Source organism: Manacus vitellinus, unplaced genomic scaffold (genome assembly GCF_001715985.3).
Source record: "Manacus vitellinus isolate BGI_N305 unplaced genomic scaffold, ASM171598v3 scaffold_29_pilon, whole genome shotgun sequence".
Classification (NCBI taxonomy): Eukaryota; Metazoa; Chordata; class Aves; order Passeriformes; family Pipridae; genus Manacus; species Manacus vitellinus.
Window position 1 is genome coordinate 5,001,733 of NW_021940207.1, and position 17,013 is coordinate 5,018,745.

The window sequence follows — 17,013 nt, forward strand, 5'->3', positions numbered from 1 at the left end:
GGAGTCAAAGGTCAGGATTTCTAGCCTGCAAGCACCTATTTTACTCCTTGTGCTTCCAGATACAGACTATTCCAGTGACTTGAATCAATGATCTGGGCTGTCCTCTTCAGAGCCATCACCTCCCAGGCTTGGCAAGCTGCCACAGGCGGAGCAATGCTGCCACGCAGATACTGTTCTCAAGGCATCTTCATGAAATAAAAAAAGAACCTACCAGAATTAAAGGATCATTGGGTGGATGGAGGGATAAACACACACACTCAGAGTTGAAAAATTGCCTGCAGTGATGAAACAGTGTCAAATAACCAGAAACTCTGTGTGCTTTGTCTTGCAGGATGAAGATGGTCAGTGTCCTGCTGGTTACACTCTGGCTGTCCATGGTCACCCTCAGCAGAGGCTCGGGTAAGGACATGGCATGCAGTGGGTCTGCCTACTTACTGTGGGAAGAGATGGCCTGAGGCCAGAGAACAAAACTGTCTGCAGCGAGTTTTAAGAATTTACAGCGTTTCTGGATTAAAGGGTTGTGTGTAAAATGCTTCAGCAAAGTATTGAACACAACGCTAGTTCTGTGGAGTGTTGTACAATGCTCATGTGTGGAGGCTACAAGTGTGGTGTAAATGGGTGCATTAGCAAATAGCAGAAAGCACCACCTCGACCTAAAAGTGCTTTGTAAATTCAAGCTGCCCACTTGGTCAGTATCTTTATTCCCCTTCTGTGAGGGATGAAACCAGGGCTTGGCACGTGGTGTTGACTTGTCACTGAGTTGCAAGGACTGACTTGAACCTGAACTCTGCTATTCCTGGTTGGATCCGGAGGGGGTTGAGATTCGGCTCTCCAATTCTGACTCATGCCTCAGCAATGCAAGGGGAGAGGGGAACTTGTGGAGTAAGAGGAGCTCTGATACCCGTCTCACTGAGTCACTTTCCTGACAGGAAATATGTTGTCATGCTCGCAGCTCCTCTGGCACACGTTCAGCCCAGCTCTTCTGAAGAGGCAGATTGTGCATGTCTCGGCTCCGGACTTCCTATTTGGGGGCGGAAGGAGACAGCATGATTTACAGGAGGGGAGTGGAAAGGGGGAGGGAGGAAAGAACAGGCACTGGTTTTGTGGGGGGAAATGCTCAGAAATTAGGGCTGACAAGCCCCCCCCATGAACCTTTGTCCCTCTGCAGCAAGGGACAAACAAGAAGTTATAATATCCTGAGCAGATGAACAGCTCTTGTGTCATTCCCTCTTGGACTATACTGAATTATCATGGCCGAATTCACATCATGCACTTCAGCAAGGTTCATTTCAGTGCAGTGTTCATCACAGAGGTTGGGAGGCTTTTCTCTTCCTTGGGCTGCCCAAGGGCTGCAGGCATTCACAGTAGGCTGTGGTCTTTGGTAGGGGATGTCCCATCCTGGCTGAGAGGGACTGGGTGGAAGTGGTGAGCAATGAGGAAACAGCAAGGGAGAAAGAATATGCGGCCTGGGTCTCCTCTGCTAAACCCCAAGTAGCAGGAGCACCAGGATAAGGAGGGATCCAGTGACATGGATCTTTGCTGCTCGCTGGGAAAATCCCTGCTTTGCATGTGATTCTGGACATGCTGTTCTACTCTCCACCAACGCAGTATCTTCCTCCTGCTGAGGCAGCATTATGACACCCCACGTGCAGTCATCTTGGGCTTTTTCAGAAATGGGAGGTATGTGCAACTGAACCAGGATCGCCCAGGAAATGTTAGAGCTACCCTAAAAGCTGATACAGTCATCTGGGAGCCGTGAAAATGAGCACCCTGGCATTTGGGAAACACAGGCTCATGCCAATGGATCTGGCAGAACCAGAACCCTCCATGCAGAGGTTTTCTGTACAGGATGCTCAGAGCCCGTGTAGAGCGCTGCAAGAACGTAAGTGTCAAAGGGTGATGCATGAGACACGTGATCAGTTAAAATATTTCTCTCCTGCAAATCCAATACAGTATATGCATTTAATTATCTGGAGGTCTGTGGTGTCAGACACACTCTTCAGTTCAGAGCTTGCTTTTTATGCCATGGACATCATAAACCAGTTTGGGCTGTCAAAATGTCTTCTGTTATTCACGATGGGCCTGGATGGCTGTTTGTAGATGGATGGAGGGGCAGCTGTTTGTGCAGCCCTTTGTTACACTGTGGGGTTTTCCTGAGGCTGGCACCAAAGGGCAACTGGAGCTCATTTCACCCTTGCAAAGTTGTAAATACAGAGCAGTATGGGAAACCAGACTTGCTCTGGTAATGTTGCAGCATTTGGGCTTGCTTTTTCTTTCAGGAACAGGAAGCATGGGTGAGGGGACCAGAGCTGAGGTTATCTGGAGTGAATGCAGAAGGGCTGTGCCCAGTCTACAGCTGCCCTGGTGGTCGCCTAACACCAAGCAAGGCCATGGAGATGGGTAGCTCTCAATGAGGAACCTGGCTCCTGGGATGTTTAACATGTGTAACTTGGTAGGGATTTGTCATTTCAGATGAATATCTTTCTGTGCTTTGACTATTAAGTCATGTAATCCTGTATTGTCAGGACCAGCTCTCTCTCCAGCCAAGGCTGGACTGAGGAAGGCTGGAGGCAGGGACCGAAGTCCTTCTGTGGTTTGTTGCCACTTTTCTGCCTCTGCCATCCTTCCTGGTGGAGCAGTGTGGTCAACAACACTGACCAGAGACTGCCCAAGCCAGGGGTACCAGTTCTGCTGAGTCCTAGGCTCTGAGCTTGCAGGGGAGATGAGGAGCCAACACTTGCTAAATTTCAGCTTTAAAATACCAGCACTGCTCTGGCTGTGATGCAAGCAGCCTTTCCATCCAGTTCAGCCAGTACAGCTGACAGTCTCCCTGGCAATGTGTCAGAAAGCTTCAGCACTGTGCTTTACCCTGCTTCTTACTGGAGAGATAAATCCATAAACTTTATTTCCCCCCCAGATTTCGCCTACAGCACTGTGGCTCTAAACATCTGTTCTTTGGGCTCTGCTGTTTCTGCTGCGTATGGAGGCTGGTGCTGCAACAAAATCACTTGCCGGAAGGGAGGTGCAAACTGTACGAGGAAAGGAATGTGATCTCAGTAGCGTAGAGTAAAAGATGTGGAGTCTGAGACTGAATTGGTGCCTGAGTCTTCTATTCACTCATACTGTATGCAAGGGTAGATCTTTTCTGGTCTTGAGAGTGTACATGATCTGCAGTGCATGGGTTTGAATTCCTTACTTGTGACCTTTGGCATAGTGTTTGCAATGGTGTTTGGGGTCTTTTGCTTTAATTGCCTAGCTAAACCATCCCTAAGTTGGAAATGAGGCTCCCCACTTGTGTTGTAGGATGCTTAGTGAACCCAATGTTCTGATATCCAGAGAAGGATTGCAAAAACCAATGGACCCAGTTCTGGTCTTAAAATTATTTCTTTGGCACTACTGAAGTCATATAAATATACACTGGCTTAAAAGAGATGAAAAAGCAGTTGGACAAAGAACAGTGTGAATACAGAATAATGTTATGTTCTTATTTCTGAACAAAGCTAGCTGATGTTAGATACCGGCTTATGTAGAAGATATAGCTGTAGTTGTTCCATTTTCCTCTCTCTGCTAACCAGGCTGCTCTCTTACTCTCCAAGAATTCTCAGCTTTTGCAGGGAGAGGGTTGGGGAGGGGATGGTGGTTAGGAGTATTGTCTTAGGGAATTGCAAAAGCAGAAGAATATTGCTGCCATGAGAGGAGGAGCAGCCTCGTGCTGATTATCTGAAGGACAGTAAAAAGTGTTAGCAGGTATCTGCTGTGCATAAATAGTGCTTTGGTGGGAGGAATCATCGTGTTTGCATAGGAATGCCTCTGATAGCTCCCTTGGGGAACTATCAGACTCTCGGACAGGCTGTGTGGTAGGATGAGCCCAGAACTGGGGCTAGCTTCTACCCAGAATGACACCCCAGCATGGCAGGCAGTGGCTGTAAGGCAGCCAGGAGCTTCTGTCCTGGGAGCTTTATTTCAGGCTCTGCTGTTATTTGCTGGATTGTGAGCGTGTCTTTTACACTCCCTGATATCAGGGGCTTTCAGGCACTGGTTTTGTCCACTCTGAAGTTGGCTCCAAGGTGCCAGATGTCACCAGTGCTTCTTGATTCAGGTGGTGACTGGAGCAGAGAACTTGCAGCTTCAGAGAGAAAGAAACAGAGGTCAGGCTCCAGAGGTCAGAGCTGCCGCCTGAGCCATCTCTCCCAAGGGCCGATCTGCGCTCCGTGTCTGTCACACTGAGCAGAGAGGCAGAGCAGTTGCTGATGGCCGGGGGAAATTTGCAGATTAATAAATTACTGTCTGTAAAACACTTTGAAGATGGAAAGCCCTGTGCAGCTCCTCAGGATTATTACTATATAACTCTTATTCTACTGATGGGGTTCCAGTGGCCTTATTTTCCGTATGATTTGTGACAGCCCCAGAAGCTGAGAAGCTTATTTTGGTGTGTAAAGTCAGAAGAAAAATAGATTAAACTGCATTATTGTTTTCTAAAGAGACTAAATCCCTCCCCCATCATCTTCTCTTGGGATTTCCTGACTTCCTCCTACTCTTCCAATCTCAGCCTCTTGCTGTCCTAATTTAGGACATGATTTTATAACCATCCATACCCATCTGTGAGTTACTGTCATTGTAGAAGTTTATGGCACTTGGGGGCATGAAGTTATTCGACACCGAGGGTGTTGAAAGGTGCCCAGTCCTGAAGTGGATGAAGATAAAGCCTGCAGAGCAGAGCTGACCTGGGTGCAGACGTGTAAGTGCAGCTGCCAGCCTCCCTCTGCACCAGCCACAGTTGTGCCCGCTGAGGAGATAAGACCTCAGTCTGCTTCTTGTCAGCTGAGGAAATAGGTTGTGAGGGGTGAGTTTTGTGCAGGCGTCAACATGATGTGACCTATCTGCATTGAAGTGCAGAAATGTGTGGAGGAAGGCAGCCCTTTTTGAGTGTGTTGCTGATTTGGTATTGAATAGTCACTTTTGCTCCTTTGTGTGTATCAAATAGAGCATCAGGGGACATCGGGGTCCTGTCTCCTACCCACCTTATCCATCATGTCCCTCTCCCACAGCTGCACATTTGTGTTTTATTGCACACAAGTGACTCTGCTGGGCTTGTAGACCCTTGCAGTGCATTTTACTGCCTGCTGTGTTTTTTCAGTTTCCATCCTTGCCAGAGGACAGTTGCTGCAGCACCTTTGTAATGCAGACATCCCTGTGGATGGACAGTACAGAATCGTTGACTGTTTTAAAGCAGGCAGCAGAGCACCTGGCTAAACACAGTAACTAGCCTGCATGGGTTGGCAGAGCCAGGAATTTAGCCTGGACCTTGTCAAGCCCCAGCTTGGTGTCTCAGGCACACAAAAGAGCCCCTGCCAGCTTGAGCACAGCTCAGTGGTGATGCTAATCGGGTAAACCCCCTTTTTATGCTGCCTCTCCTACAGATGAGTTTGCAATGGGATGTTCTGTTTCCTGTATTTCTCCTCCTCCCATGCTGCTCTTCTTTGCTTCACACAAAAATTTTCTCAATGAAGTGGAATGGAAAGTAGCTATTTGCTCCTCTTGTCCTTCAGGGAAGCAGTTCATACCCCTACCTTTATCGTTGTGACCTCAAATTTAAAGAAAGCCTTCAGGAAAATGTATCAAGCTTGCTAGAGGAATCTGAATATAATTTTTTTTTTTTGGCCCAGTTGCTGGAGGTAACCAAAATACTCTGTGCCACATACAGTAAACAGCTTTATGCACAGATAGAGAGTGAAGGCATAAAGCTCACTGTGGAGGAGTTTTAAAAGACACAAATAACTACCCCATGTTACAGGCTGTGCTTGATGAGATAAGGCGATTCAGAGTCAGAAGCTCTGGGCTCCATACAGTTTTTTGAATGTCATGCCTTGGCTGCTTTCTCTGAAGTCAACAGAAGTTTATGCAGTCAGCTTGTTTTTCATTAATTTGGCAGAGAGACAGGCTGTCACACCTGTTTAAACTAGACTTTCAGGGTCTAAAATTAATCAACCACAATGTACAAGTGCTTTTTGAAATGATGAGCCGTTCTGCATCAGAAAGTACTTTTTCTTCTCCCTTTCTCAGCTGTCCTGCCTATTTAAATGATTAAAGCACTTGGGCAGGTAGAGACTCCATCCTTGTGTGCAGCATCTGGAGGAGCTACTTTCATGGGGTCATCACAGCTCAGTGGCAAAACAGGATGGATATGGTGAGACCTGGGAGAAGTGCAAGACCATATCGCCAGTGCCGTCACAGCAGAACCACATGGATGGGGCTGGGCTCTGATAGGAGGTATCTGCCAGGACCACTTCCACTTACTTGTTCTGCTAGAGAGGCAGTGGGAGAAAGGCAGTGAGGTTATGACAAGTCTTTTTTGATGTGTTTCCACTGGATGTCAGATTATGAATTTCTGCAGAGTTCACACAGCTGCTAGGCTGAGCCTCCAAGGCAGCTATGGCCTCAAGGCAGTTGAGCTGTGACCAGCTTTTAGTCAATCTCTGACCACTGTCACTGCTGCAGAAATAGTGTGAGCAAATGGTGAGAGCTAGCTGATCTTGGCTATGTCTAACCTAGTTTTGTGTCATTCCCACCAATTTCAGTGTGCTCTGTGCCTCTTCTCCCAGTTAAGGGCAGATCTCATTTGTTTTGTTCCATGCTTCTCTTCCTCCACCGTGTTGGATGGTCAGATAGGATACAGGCAGCATGGGGAGCACTGCTCTACTCAGCTGCTGAGCAGAGAACACAGCCAGGGAGCATGGTGTGGTTTTGTGCAGGGTGGGTGTGTGAAAGGAAAACTGTGGTAGAAGAGAGGGTGCTCCTGGCACTGGCATAAATGGAAGGCGCACCCACGTGTGATGGTGGCCACAGCTGGCACCTCCTGTGCCCACAGTGCAGCTCCTCCGTTCAGCCTGGCTTCCTCTGCTTCCTTCTCACTGACTGAGCTTGAAAGATGATGGGGAGGAAAATTTTTTTTTTAAGGTAGTAGTGATTAATTCTTGCTTAATCGCTTTGCGTGATCAGCTGTTTCTGCCTTATTGATGCTGATTCGTGCATTGAGCTAACCACTGGCCTTGCTCTACTCCCCAGGTGGAGGCTGACTCATACCAGCTTTGCTTTAAGATAATGCAGCAGGGGCAGACAAAGAAAGTAGGAAGCTGTTGAGATAGGGCCCAGCAGTGTGGGCTTGTAGCCCAAAAATCCAATTGTGCCCTGGGTCACATCAGAAGCAGTGTGGCCAGCAGGTCAAGGGAGGTGATTCTTCCTCTCTACTTGGCTCTTGAGGGACTCCACCTGCAGTGCTGTGTCCAGCTCTGGGGTCCCCAACACAAGAATGTTGGAGCAGGTCCAAAGGAGGGCACAAAGATGATCCGAGAGCTGGACCACCTCTCCTGTGAAGACCAGCTGAGAGAGTTGGGGCTGTTCAGCCTGGAGAAGAAAAGGCTCTGAGGAGACCATAGAGTCCCTTCCAGTACATAAAGGAACTACAAGAAAGCTGGAGAGGGACTTTTCATGAGGCCATGTAGCGATAGGACAAGGAGTAATGGCTTTAAGCTGAAGGAGGGTAGGTTTAGATTAGATATTAGGAAGAAATTCTTCGCTGTAAGGGTGGTGAGGCACTGGAACAGGATGCCCTTAAAAGCTGTGGATACCCCATCCATGGAAATATTCAAAACCAGGTAGGATGGGGCTTTGACCAGCCTGGTCTAGTGGATGGTGTTCCTGGCAGCGAGGTTGGAAGTGGATGATTTTTAAGGTCCTTTTGAACCCAAACCATGCTGTGATAGTGCAGCCCCATCTGATGCTGCAGCTGAAGTGGTGTGGAGGACAGGGGTCATTCACTGGCAGGGTCATTCAGTTGGCAGCATTGATGGCTTCGTGTCCTGCACAGTTCCAGTCTGCGTACAAGGCAGGCCCCCTCCCAAAATTAGAGATGATTATGAAGGGCACATCAATTTGGCAAATGACAGGGTAATTTGTGCCAGCATGATAGATGTCCTCTCATAAGGATGGCTCTTTACTATTTCTTCATAGAAATTTTAACTAAGAGAAGCCTTTGCTTGTAGCCCTATGGGAGGGAAGGGATGGAGGTGGTGTGGAGCTGGTAGAGTTTTGATGATTGAGATTTTTCTTTTAAATAGAAGTACTTAAAATGTCTGCACAAAAGTGCCAAACTGTGGACAAAATTTAACAGCATTTCTTGATGTGGCTTTACTCTCTTTTTTTTTTTTTTTTTGGTTTGGTTTTTTTTTTTTTTAGTCCAGTTTGTCTTTTCTTGAAAAATCTAAACAGCTGAACCAATTTCATCTCTGTTTTGAGAGTGTGAATTCTTGTAATAGGTGCTGCAGGTGCATCTCAGGTGTTTGTATTCACACAGGAGCTCTGTTCCAAAGCTTGGAGAAGAGGAGGCTCAGGGATGACCTTATCACTCTCTACAACTCCCTGAGAGGAGATTGTAGCCAGGCGAGCATTGGCCTCTTCTCCCAGGCAACCAGTGACCAGAAGAGAGGACAGTTTCTGTAAGAGAAGCAGTTTCTATCCCTTGTATCAGGAGTAGACACCCCTATGAACACAGCTTGCAGCGTACAGTCCAAGCAAGGAAGACGCTTGGAGTTAGCTTTGCCAGTTCACCTTGTTCCCAGTGTGCATTAAGGAGGAGTGCAACAGCCTGCTCGTATCTTTATGTCAGGGCACATGATTTCAAGATAGGCATCCTTACCCTCAGCCTTCCGCCTGCACTTTGTCTTTTAATGCTGGAGAGGCAGGAGTGTTCCTTCTACCATTTAGCCTCCCTCCACCCTGTATAATCCTCATCCCTTTTCCAAAGCAGGGCTGTGCAAGCAGGAACATTTCTTGCCTTTTTCCTGCATTGTCTGTCACAGGTAGGTATTATGGGTCATAGGCTGCCCTGCTGTGTGATTGCAGAGCATTCAGCAGTAAGAGGGGTCAGTTGAGGCATCTGCAGTGCACCTCATTGGTAATGAGAACAAGGTGGTTTCTTTCAAAAGTGTTTTGCAGAGGTGTTTCTAGGAAGATGCATCTGTGGGATGGTGTATTTTTAGAGAATTTTACTGTGTCCCTCAGGTATGTGTGTAGTGCTCCATTTGCTGCAGCATGGAAGGGACCATGGAGTTACCTATAGTTCCATCTCCGTGCTGGTTTCTATTTGTTAGCAAACCTCTGAAGTCACAGCATGAATGCTGATCCCACTTGATTTAATCAGGAGCTGCTCTTAACTCCAGCAGCTGTTTTATGCAGGAAATGTTTCGAGAGAGAAGAAATTGGCTTCCTAGGCTTAGCCAGTGAAAACAAGTGTGAGTTGCTGCAAATGGGCACAGCACCATAGAAGTTAGTGCTGTTTCTCACAATGAGAACTGGATCCTTGGATCTTCTTTCTGCAGTGCTCCCTCAAATATCATTTCTGGAGTCAGGATATATCAATGTGTGTGTATATGTATTTTTTTTTCATAGTGGTAGCCGCTTTATGCCAGTGAAGGGTCACTGTGAAGTCATACCATTTTTTTCAGGCTATCTCCAGTTCAGTCTGACATCCAAGTAGCTGCATGCTGATGTTAGCAGCCAATAGGCTCTGAATATCCAATAGAGCTTAAAATAGTGGAAGGGACACAAAATGTTGCAGGGAGCTGTTGGATACAATAAAATTATAGCAATAATAATGTGAGTATCCCCTCTATGCATGTGTGTGGAGTGCAGCCAGCTGTCTGGGTTTGGTCTCTGCTGGGGTCTGCTGTAGAAGTGCCCCCACAGCAGAGGTTGCTGTTTGGCACGGGGAGAAGAACACCCTCACAGCTGGGGAGCAAGAGGCTCACAAAGGTGTGTGTGAGGGATGCCCTGCAGTCCTCACACATTATGTCAGGCAGAGCCCAGCTATCTTGGTCATAAAACACCCCAAAAAGTAGAAATAGCAGTACTGCTGTCAGCACAGCACAGGGAGAAGGGAAGCTTTGCAAAGGACCACCACTTCTGTCCTTGGTGTTTTGTGTCTGAAGGAGCTCTTGCTGCAGCCTGGGGTGTTTCTTCCATCTCTCTGTAAGTGATGGGTCATGGCATTGCTCCCTGAGCCCTCAGAGCCGTGCTTGGTGTCTTTGCCCTGGCAGCCAGGAGGAATCCTTGCCAGCCAGGTGGCATACACAGCCTGTGATCTCACACTGCACGGCTGCTCCTGTGGTCTGGGTGTAGCTGTTCAGTACCAGCACAGTTATATTCTGGTTTTGGGGTTCAGCTCAGAGCTTGCAGCACTCCAGGTAAGGGCACGTGGGGAGCCTTAACACTGGCTCTTTGCTGTGACAGTGTTCCTGAAGCCAGGCTAATTAGCCAGCTCTGAGGCAAAATCTCCAGGTATAGGTCTTATAGTAAAACAATAACAGTCACTTCTTCCTGAGCCAAGAAGAAAAGGCCTGTGCATTACTTTTGAGAAATGTAGGAAGAAAAAAAATAAAATAGTTGTATTTATTTTCAATAACTCATTCAGGTAGAATGGGTAAGTAGTTTTACAGTGCTGATTTATGGTCTGTTGCAAAATGCAAGAGCTGCTCATGGTTGCAAATTTCATTGATCCTGACTCTAAGAATTTCAGTACTGTAATGTTTTATATAGTTTTCTCCCTCCCCAGTCCTGCCATTTGAAATAATAAGGACAGTTTGCCTTTATGCAACCCAAGAGAAGATAGCAAAGTCAGGTGCCAGGAAGAGAACCCAGGTATCCTGATTTACAGACCCAGGTTTGCTCCTTCCAGAGGGAGAGCCTTTCTTTACAAACAAAGAAGCCCTCTCTCCATGAGTAGCAATCCATGCTTTATCATGCAGTTAGCAGAGTCTCTGCAGGCTCATTTGTCTCATTACCACTGTATGGACACTTGCCCATACCTAATTCAGTAGCTTGACCCCTCCAGCATAAAGCAGCATACTGGTTCCAGTTGGCCTTGATCATGGTGGTGACTGGTGACCATACACCTTCCCATGGTATAAGGCTTCCAACAATGGTTTCATCTGTCAGAATGAGCCTTGGCTCTGGCTGTGATAGCAGCCATAATGTGTGATGCTGTCTTGGTTTAACTACAAGATGTTCGGGAGGTGAGACCTCTAATGAGTGGTCGGTCCCTGGGGAAGAGGCTCCAAAGGTCAGCAGTGCTCCAGTGAGCAAAATCCCAGGTACCAAGAGAGGGTGAGTTCTGGGGCACACCTGTTTTTATCTTGTCTATCAAGTTCCTAGAATGCTTCACTTCAGGGACCCACCTTTTCAGCAGGTCCCAAGATGCTGGGGACAGTCTTTCCATGATTCAGCTTGGATGGGGGGGTGGGCAGTCCCTCATGCTCTAAATTACATGATGGTATAAAAAAAAATCACTAAAAATCTTTCCCATTTAACTAAAACTACAACAGATGCTGTGTGGTTGTGAAAGACGTTTTTTAGATAATAAGCTATGGCACTCTCCAACCACTTGGGTTTGGGGTTTCTACAGGCAAATATTTGTGTTCTGGGTAGCTTCACTGCCTCTTCCTAGCCCAATTCGTTCTCTTCCTCCAGAAGTAGCACTCTGTCATATGGGTGTTCAGAATACCACAGGAGGAGCAGTGCAGCTTGCATTTACATTTATGTGCAAACTCGCCAGAAAACATTTCTATTCTTACTGGCCCAGATTCCTCCTCCCCATGACTAACCATTGCTGAGCCACAGGAGTTAGCATCGCTGCCTTTAAGTGCTGCGGGCCTATCTTCTCAAAGGTTTATCACTTTGCTTTTTTAAATTAAGTATGAATTTGGGGCCAAGCTACATCCCACTGTCTACTTAAGGAAGAATAATTGCCAGAAATCCTGATTTGGGCCTGTGAAGTCAGTTCAGAAGAATTCAGAAGAATTTGGCTCAAAGAGCATATTGTATTCTGTTTTTCCTTTTGGTCTGAGTTCTTCTAATATCTGCAAATGGGAGAGGCTTTGCAGTGTCGTCTCTGGTAAGCCTGTGATGTGCTGAGACACTGCTCCCAGGGACTGCTGCAGGCAGCACACCCCTCTCCTGTTTGACTCATTTTGGGTTCTCAGACGTCAGGCTGCCCTAGCAAATGCCTCTCAGCAGCTACAAGAGATGCACTGGGAAGCGTGCCATGCTGTGCTCTGCCTCGTCAGCGTGGGGAGACAGGAGATGCACTGACAGCAGCTTCTCCATGTGTCTCAGTTGGTGCCGACAGTGCAGGTTGCTCTCAGGTTTGCTGACACCCTGGTACCGTGCTTTGCTTGCACTGACTCCCTTCCTGACTGGAGATCCTGATGGGTAGGAGGAACTGAATGGAAAGGACTACCCAGAAGGAAGTTGGGTTTGAACTGTGCTTTTGTCCTGAAACTATTTGCTAATGAGAAGAATAAATTCTTTAAAGAAATAATTAAAAAAAAGGCACTGTACAGCTTTTTCTCATGTTGACCAATTTCTGTGTCAATCCAAGTCTGCTGTGAGCCACACTGAGCCTGTTGAACTGTGATTGGGGAATTGCACCTGGACACTGCCTGGGAATTCTCAAGAGAACCTGCTGCTGCATCCTCCATACTGTCTCTTCTGCCCCTCAACCTCCCTTCTTAAACTTCACTATAAACAGTTGCTCTGTGTCACTTATTAGTGCTTGTACTCTTTATGTTACCATAGTGTGCACAGGGGTCACATGAATCCATCACAGAAAAGACAGTTCTTGCTCTTGGCACCCACAGTCCAGCTTCTTCTGTCAGGGGCAGTGACCCATAGCTCTAGGGGAGGGTTGATGTTTGTGTTGGGTTTTTTACTTTTTTTTTCCCCCCCTCTTATTTTAACACATCTATTTCCATCTTCCCTACCATTGTGTATGGATGCACACACACCTCTGGCATTGTTTTCATCTAAACTTTATCTTCCCACATAAGATTTTTGTGTTACATTTTCTTGGAGCTCTCTAGGAAGCCTGGTTTTGTGCAGGAATATCCTATTCTGTTGTCCTGATGAGAGATAAGTAGCTTGGAAGAAGTGTAGGAGTTGTACAAATGAAAGCAGAGGTTTGCAGGTTCTCCAGAAATGAACACAGTGTTCTTGCTCTGCTCTATAAATCCCAGTTTGCTTTCACTGAAAACACTATGTTTTTACCTCTGACTTTAATGGAGACAGGACCAAGGGCTATGGGGAGCATGGGCAGAACAGTTTTTGTCCTGCAGACTCGCAAGCTAAGGTACCTTGTTCTTCCTGGCTGCAGAACGCTGCGATGACTGGGGTGTGGATACCATGAAGCAGATCCAGATTTATGATGGGGAACCTGCCAAGATCAAATGCCCACTTTTTGAGACCTTCTTGAAGTACAACTATAGCACAGCCCATTCTGCTGGCTTAACCCTGATCTGGTACAGGATTGCGCAGGACCGGGATCTGGAGGAACCCATTAATTATCGTCTCCCGGACAATCACATCAGTAAGGATAAAGACACCCTTTGGTTCTGGCCTGCTCTCCTCAATGACACTGGGAATTATACCTGCATGCTCAGGTAAGTTGTGTGGTGCAGCTCCTGTCTTCAGTGCAATCGAAGGACTTCTGTGGAGGTGGGGAAATTAGGCTGTTAGCACCAGATCTTTCTGTAGGGAGACAGTCATTTGTATAAGCATTAATGGGAAAAGAATGTTACAATTATAAGACTGCTCAGCGCTGAGCCAATTTACATTGCAATAATGCTTGGAGCCTTGCAAGCGTTAATGAGTGTGCCCCTCCTTGCTTGCTGCAAGTGTCCGTGAAAATATTATTGCTGAGCCCATGGCAAAATCCACAGGCGCTCACCATTAAGAAGTGATCTGGATGTCTAGAGTAAAAATAGCTTCAGATGCAGGGGTAATGTTTTGACTGCACACTAATTTGGCAAAGATTCATGAGATTCAGACTTCTAGGAAATTAAAAGTGTCTCTGAGTATGGTACAAAATGAACATAGCATCTACTATGCACAAGAGCTCTTTTTGATCTTACGTTGTCTCTTGTCTGTGTCTTTGACCCTATGATCTGCTTTACCAGCGGGGGAGTGGATGTTGCTTGTTAGTCATCTTTATAGGCTTTTCTGAGCTTGTGTGGCCACCTTTGATGGGGCTTTCTTTCCCATTTGTAAATGAGTCAGCTAAGGCTGTATCTACCACACCAGTGCTATGATGCTCCTTATTGCAGATGTAATTTTTATATCATTCCACTGCTATAGGAGTAAAGAAGTTTCAACTAATCTGTCTTATTCTTATCTGTCCTTAGAAATACAACCTACTGCAGCAAAGTTGCGTTTCCCTTGGAGGTTGTTCCGAAAGACCAGCACTCTTGTGTGAGCCGTTCGATAAAACCCACTGAGGAGATGTTCTACTTGGAGCACGCCAATCAGAAGATCATATGTCCAGATATTGATGGGTTTTACCCTGCCAGTGTAACACCAACTGTCAAGTGGTACTTGGTAAGAAAGACTTACGTGGGCAGTGGTGGAATGCAGTGGTGTATGTGAAAAAGCAGTGGTCGACATGAGAGTCATGGAGCTGTGTTTGAGAGTCTCCCCAATGATGATGCTGCAAATGAAACTTTACTAATTTTAAGAGCTTTGTTTCCATTGAGTTCGAGGGTAAAAGTGCTCTTGGAAGGGAATTGAGAGCTAATGCTGAAGCTCTTTTGACTGGAGTGCACAAGTGGAGAATACTGTAGCGGGGATTTAGGAGCCTCAGTTCAGTTATGGGCAGTATGCCTTACCTGCTGTTTGAGCCTCTTACTATGTCTGTAAAGGAAATTATCATTCATATTCACTCTTTAAAAAACCCCTACCTGTTAATTAAAATCACACCCTTTCTAAAATCCTCTGAGATCAGAAAATGAGGCCTCTGCAAAGCCCGTGGGTGACCCTGTTTGACACAACTCAGCAAACTTCTGAAGATCAAGACATCTCTACTCCACCCTCCATACTGCTCTGATGAGTAGACTTCTCTAGCCATCCTCAAGCTCTTGCCTACAGAATTACTGCTCAGTTTTATTAAATTTGACCTCACTGTTTTTCTCTAGGTCTTAGGTAGGACTAAATTCTCTGTTTAGTCTCAGGGGATGTACAGCCAGAGAGTTATGGGAGTGAATTCTTTAATAACTGCTTAGAAAGTGCTTTTGGCTTTCTAGATAGAAGGTTCTGTATAAGTGAAATTAATAATAAAAGAATTTGTCAACAAATATATCTGCTAATTTAAAAAAAAAAAAGACCCAAAAGAAAACCCTTTAGAAAAAATTACTTTTGTATCCAAGAGGAGCAGTTTCACTCCAGTAGTTTAAATACTTTACTTGTATCATTCATTGAAATTCACATCTCGGCAATCAATTAGCAGAATGAAACAAAAAGCCCCTTGGAAGTGATTTTTCAGACAGCGAGTCATCTCATACCTAATAAAAATCATTAAAAATGGTATGTGACCCCTGTCTTAAACTGCCCTATTAGGATGTATCTGATTTGGAAATGTCCCATTCAGAAATAATGTCTTAGAAAATGTGCACATCTCTGGGTTTTATGACAATCAAGATGTTATCTGCATAACCCCTTTCTGAAAAGGGATCTCTAGCTTGGTATTTGGTAGAGTTTTCCTGCCTTGCCTGGCAGAAAGAGAGGAGTTATTAAGATTTCTGTACTGCAGATTCTCATTTGCCATTTGCCAATTTTGGGGCCTCATCCTCAGCTGAAGTCAGTCAGGGCAGCTTGATTAGTCCCAAAAGATGGATATCAATGGGGGACACGTCCCTTAGTCTTAATATCCATTTGTGAATATGTCATCATTTTCTTCCTGTCTGTTTTTACTTTTCACTCTGCTGAGGTGCTCACTTTCATTGCAAAAGTACTTCTGGATTAGAGATCTCTCTTTTATAAAACTGCCTGTGTTTAAGGTGAGATAAAACTATTAGGGTCATTTGCTTCATCACTTCATTTTCAAGGTGAACATAGCAGTCTGTATTCCAGCATGCTCAAAGTTCATGGTATATAGGTCTGATCTGCATCACAATCCCAAGTACCATATTCATAGTTGAAGATCAGATCTCTGTTGTAGCATTTAAACCAATGTCTTTTACTTTGGAATCCCAAACTCAAGTGTTTTTCTGCCTGACTCCAGAACTGCAACTCAGTGGATGGCTTCTCTGAGCGATATCCCCAAGGGCCCAGGCTTGTCATCGTCCTTGTCCGCAGTGCATATAAAGGGAACTACACTTGTATTGTGACATTCAAGGACCATGGAAGAACATATAATCTCACCAGAACCATAACGATGAAGGTGGTGGGTAAGAATGACTTTAAAATATGTAAAATGCATGTGGATAACTGCAGAAGTGGTAAAAACAGCTAGAAGAGTCTGTCGCAGGATCCATTTATGGTTGTGTTCAATCTGCATTACTCAACTGACCCGGTGTATTTTTTCTTGCTGGTATCAGCTTTGTGTGACTTCCCAGAACATGTTGCACTAGAGGTCTTACCCCCCACCATATCAAATGCCCCCAAACACAGAGAGTGGCCAGGCATAGGCTGGTGAGGTTCAGCCCATGAGATGGCCAGGGGTACCCTCTGCTGGCATGTGAGTGCATAGCCCTGGCACTCCTGCTCATTGTTGTCTCCAGTGCCCTTTGCTCATCTTTCTTTGTAGGATTGTCCCTTTATAGCCAACTTGTCTTGGTCTTCTTGGAATCTCAAAACCTTGTGTGCTGAGGTTGGGACTGTTAATCACCCAGGCAGAGCTCCAGGTACCCACTGCTTGGACAGGTCTGTCCCAGGCACAAGGGCTCAGCCTACCTGCCAGGGAATTGTAGACAGAGCTTAAAAACCTAGTGATCTGTAGGATGCATTCTGAGTCTCGTGGCAACAGCTGCTTTAAGAACTGAATTAAATATTTGCAATAGGAAACTACGTTTGTATTTTGGTTCTTAAAAGCAGCAGTAAAAAGAAAGTGGTACAGGTTATGCCTTGTGGGAGAGGAGAGGGATATGGACGATTTCGGATGTGAGAGGCCCAAACTAGCTTACCTAAACTTCG

General features: G+C 45.9%; 1 protein-coding gene across 2 annotated transcripts in view; it reads left to right on the forward strand.

The window, feature by feature from the left end:
* The first annotated feature begins 333 nt into the window (after positions 1-333).
* Positions 334-17,013, forward strand: part of IL1RAP (interleukin 1 receptor accessory protein) — a 33,412-nt gene continuing 16,732 nt past the window's right edge. For both annotated transcript variants that reach the window (XM_029960812.1, XM_029960813.1), the window contains exons 1-4: positions 334-399; positions 13,205-13,490; positions 14,232-14,424; positions 16,103-16,268. In XM_029960812.1, coding sequence (XP_029816672.1) covers positions 339-399; positions 13,205-13,490; positions 14,232-14,424; positions 16,103-16,268 — 706 coding nt within the window. In that variant the 5' untranslated portion in view covers positions 334-338. The remainder of the gene's footprint in view (positions 400-13,204; positions 13,491-14,231; positions 14,425-16,102; positions 16,269-17,013) is intronic.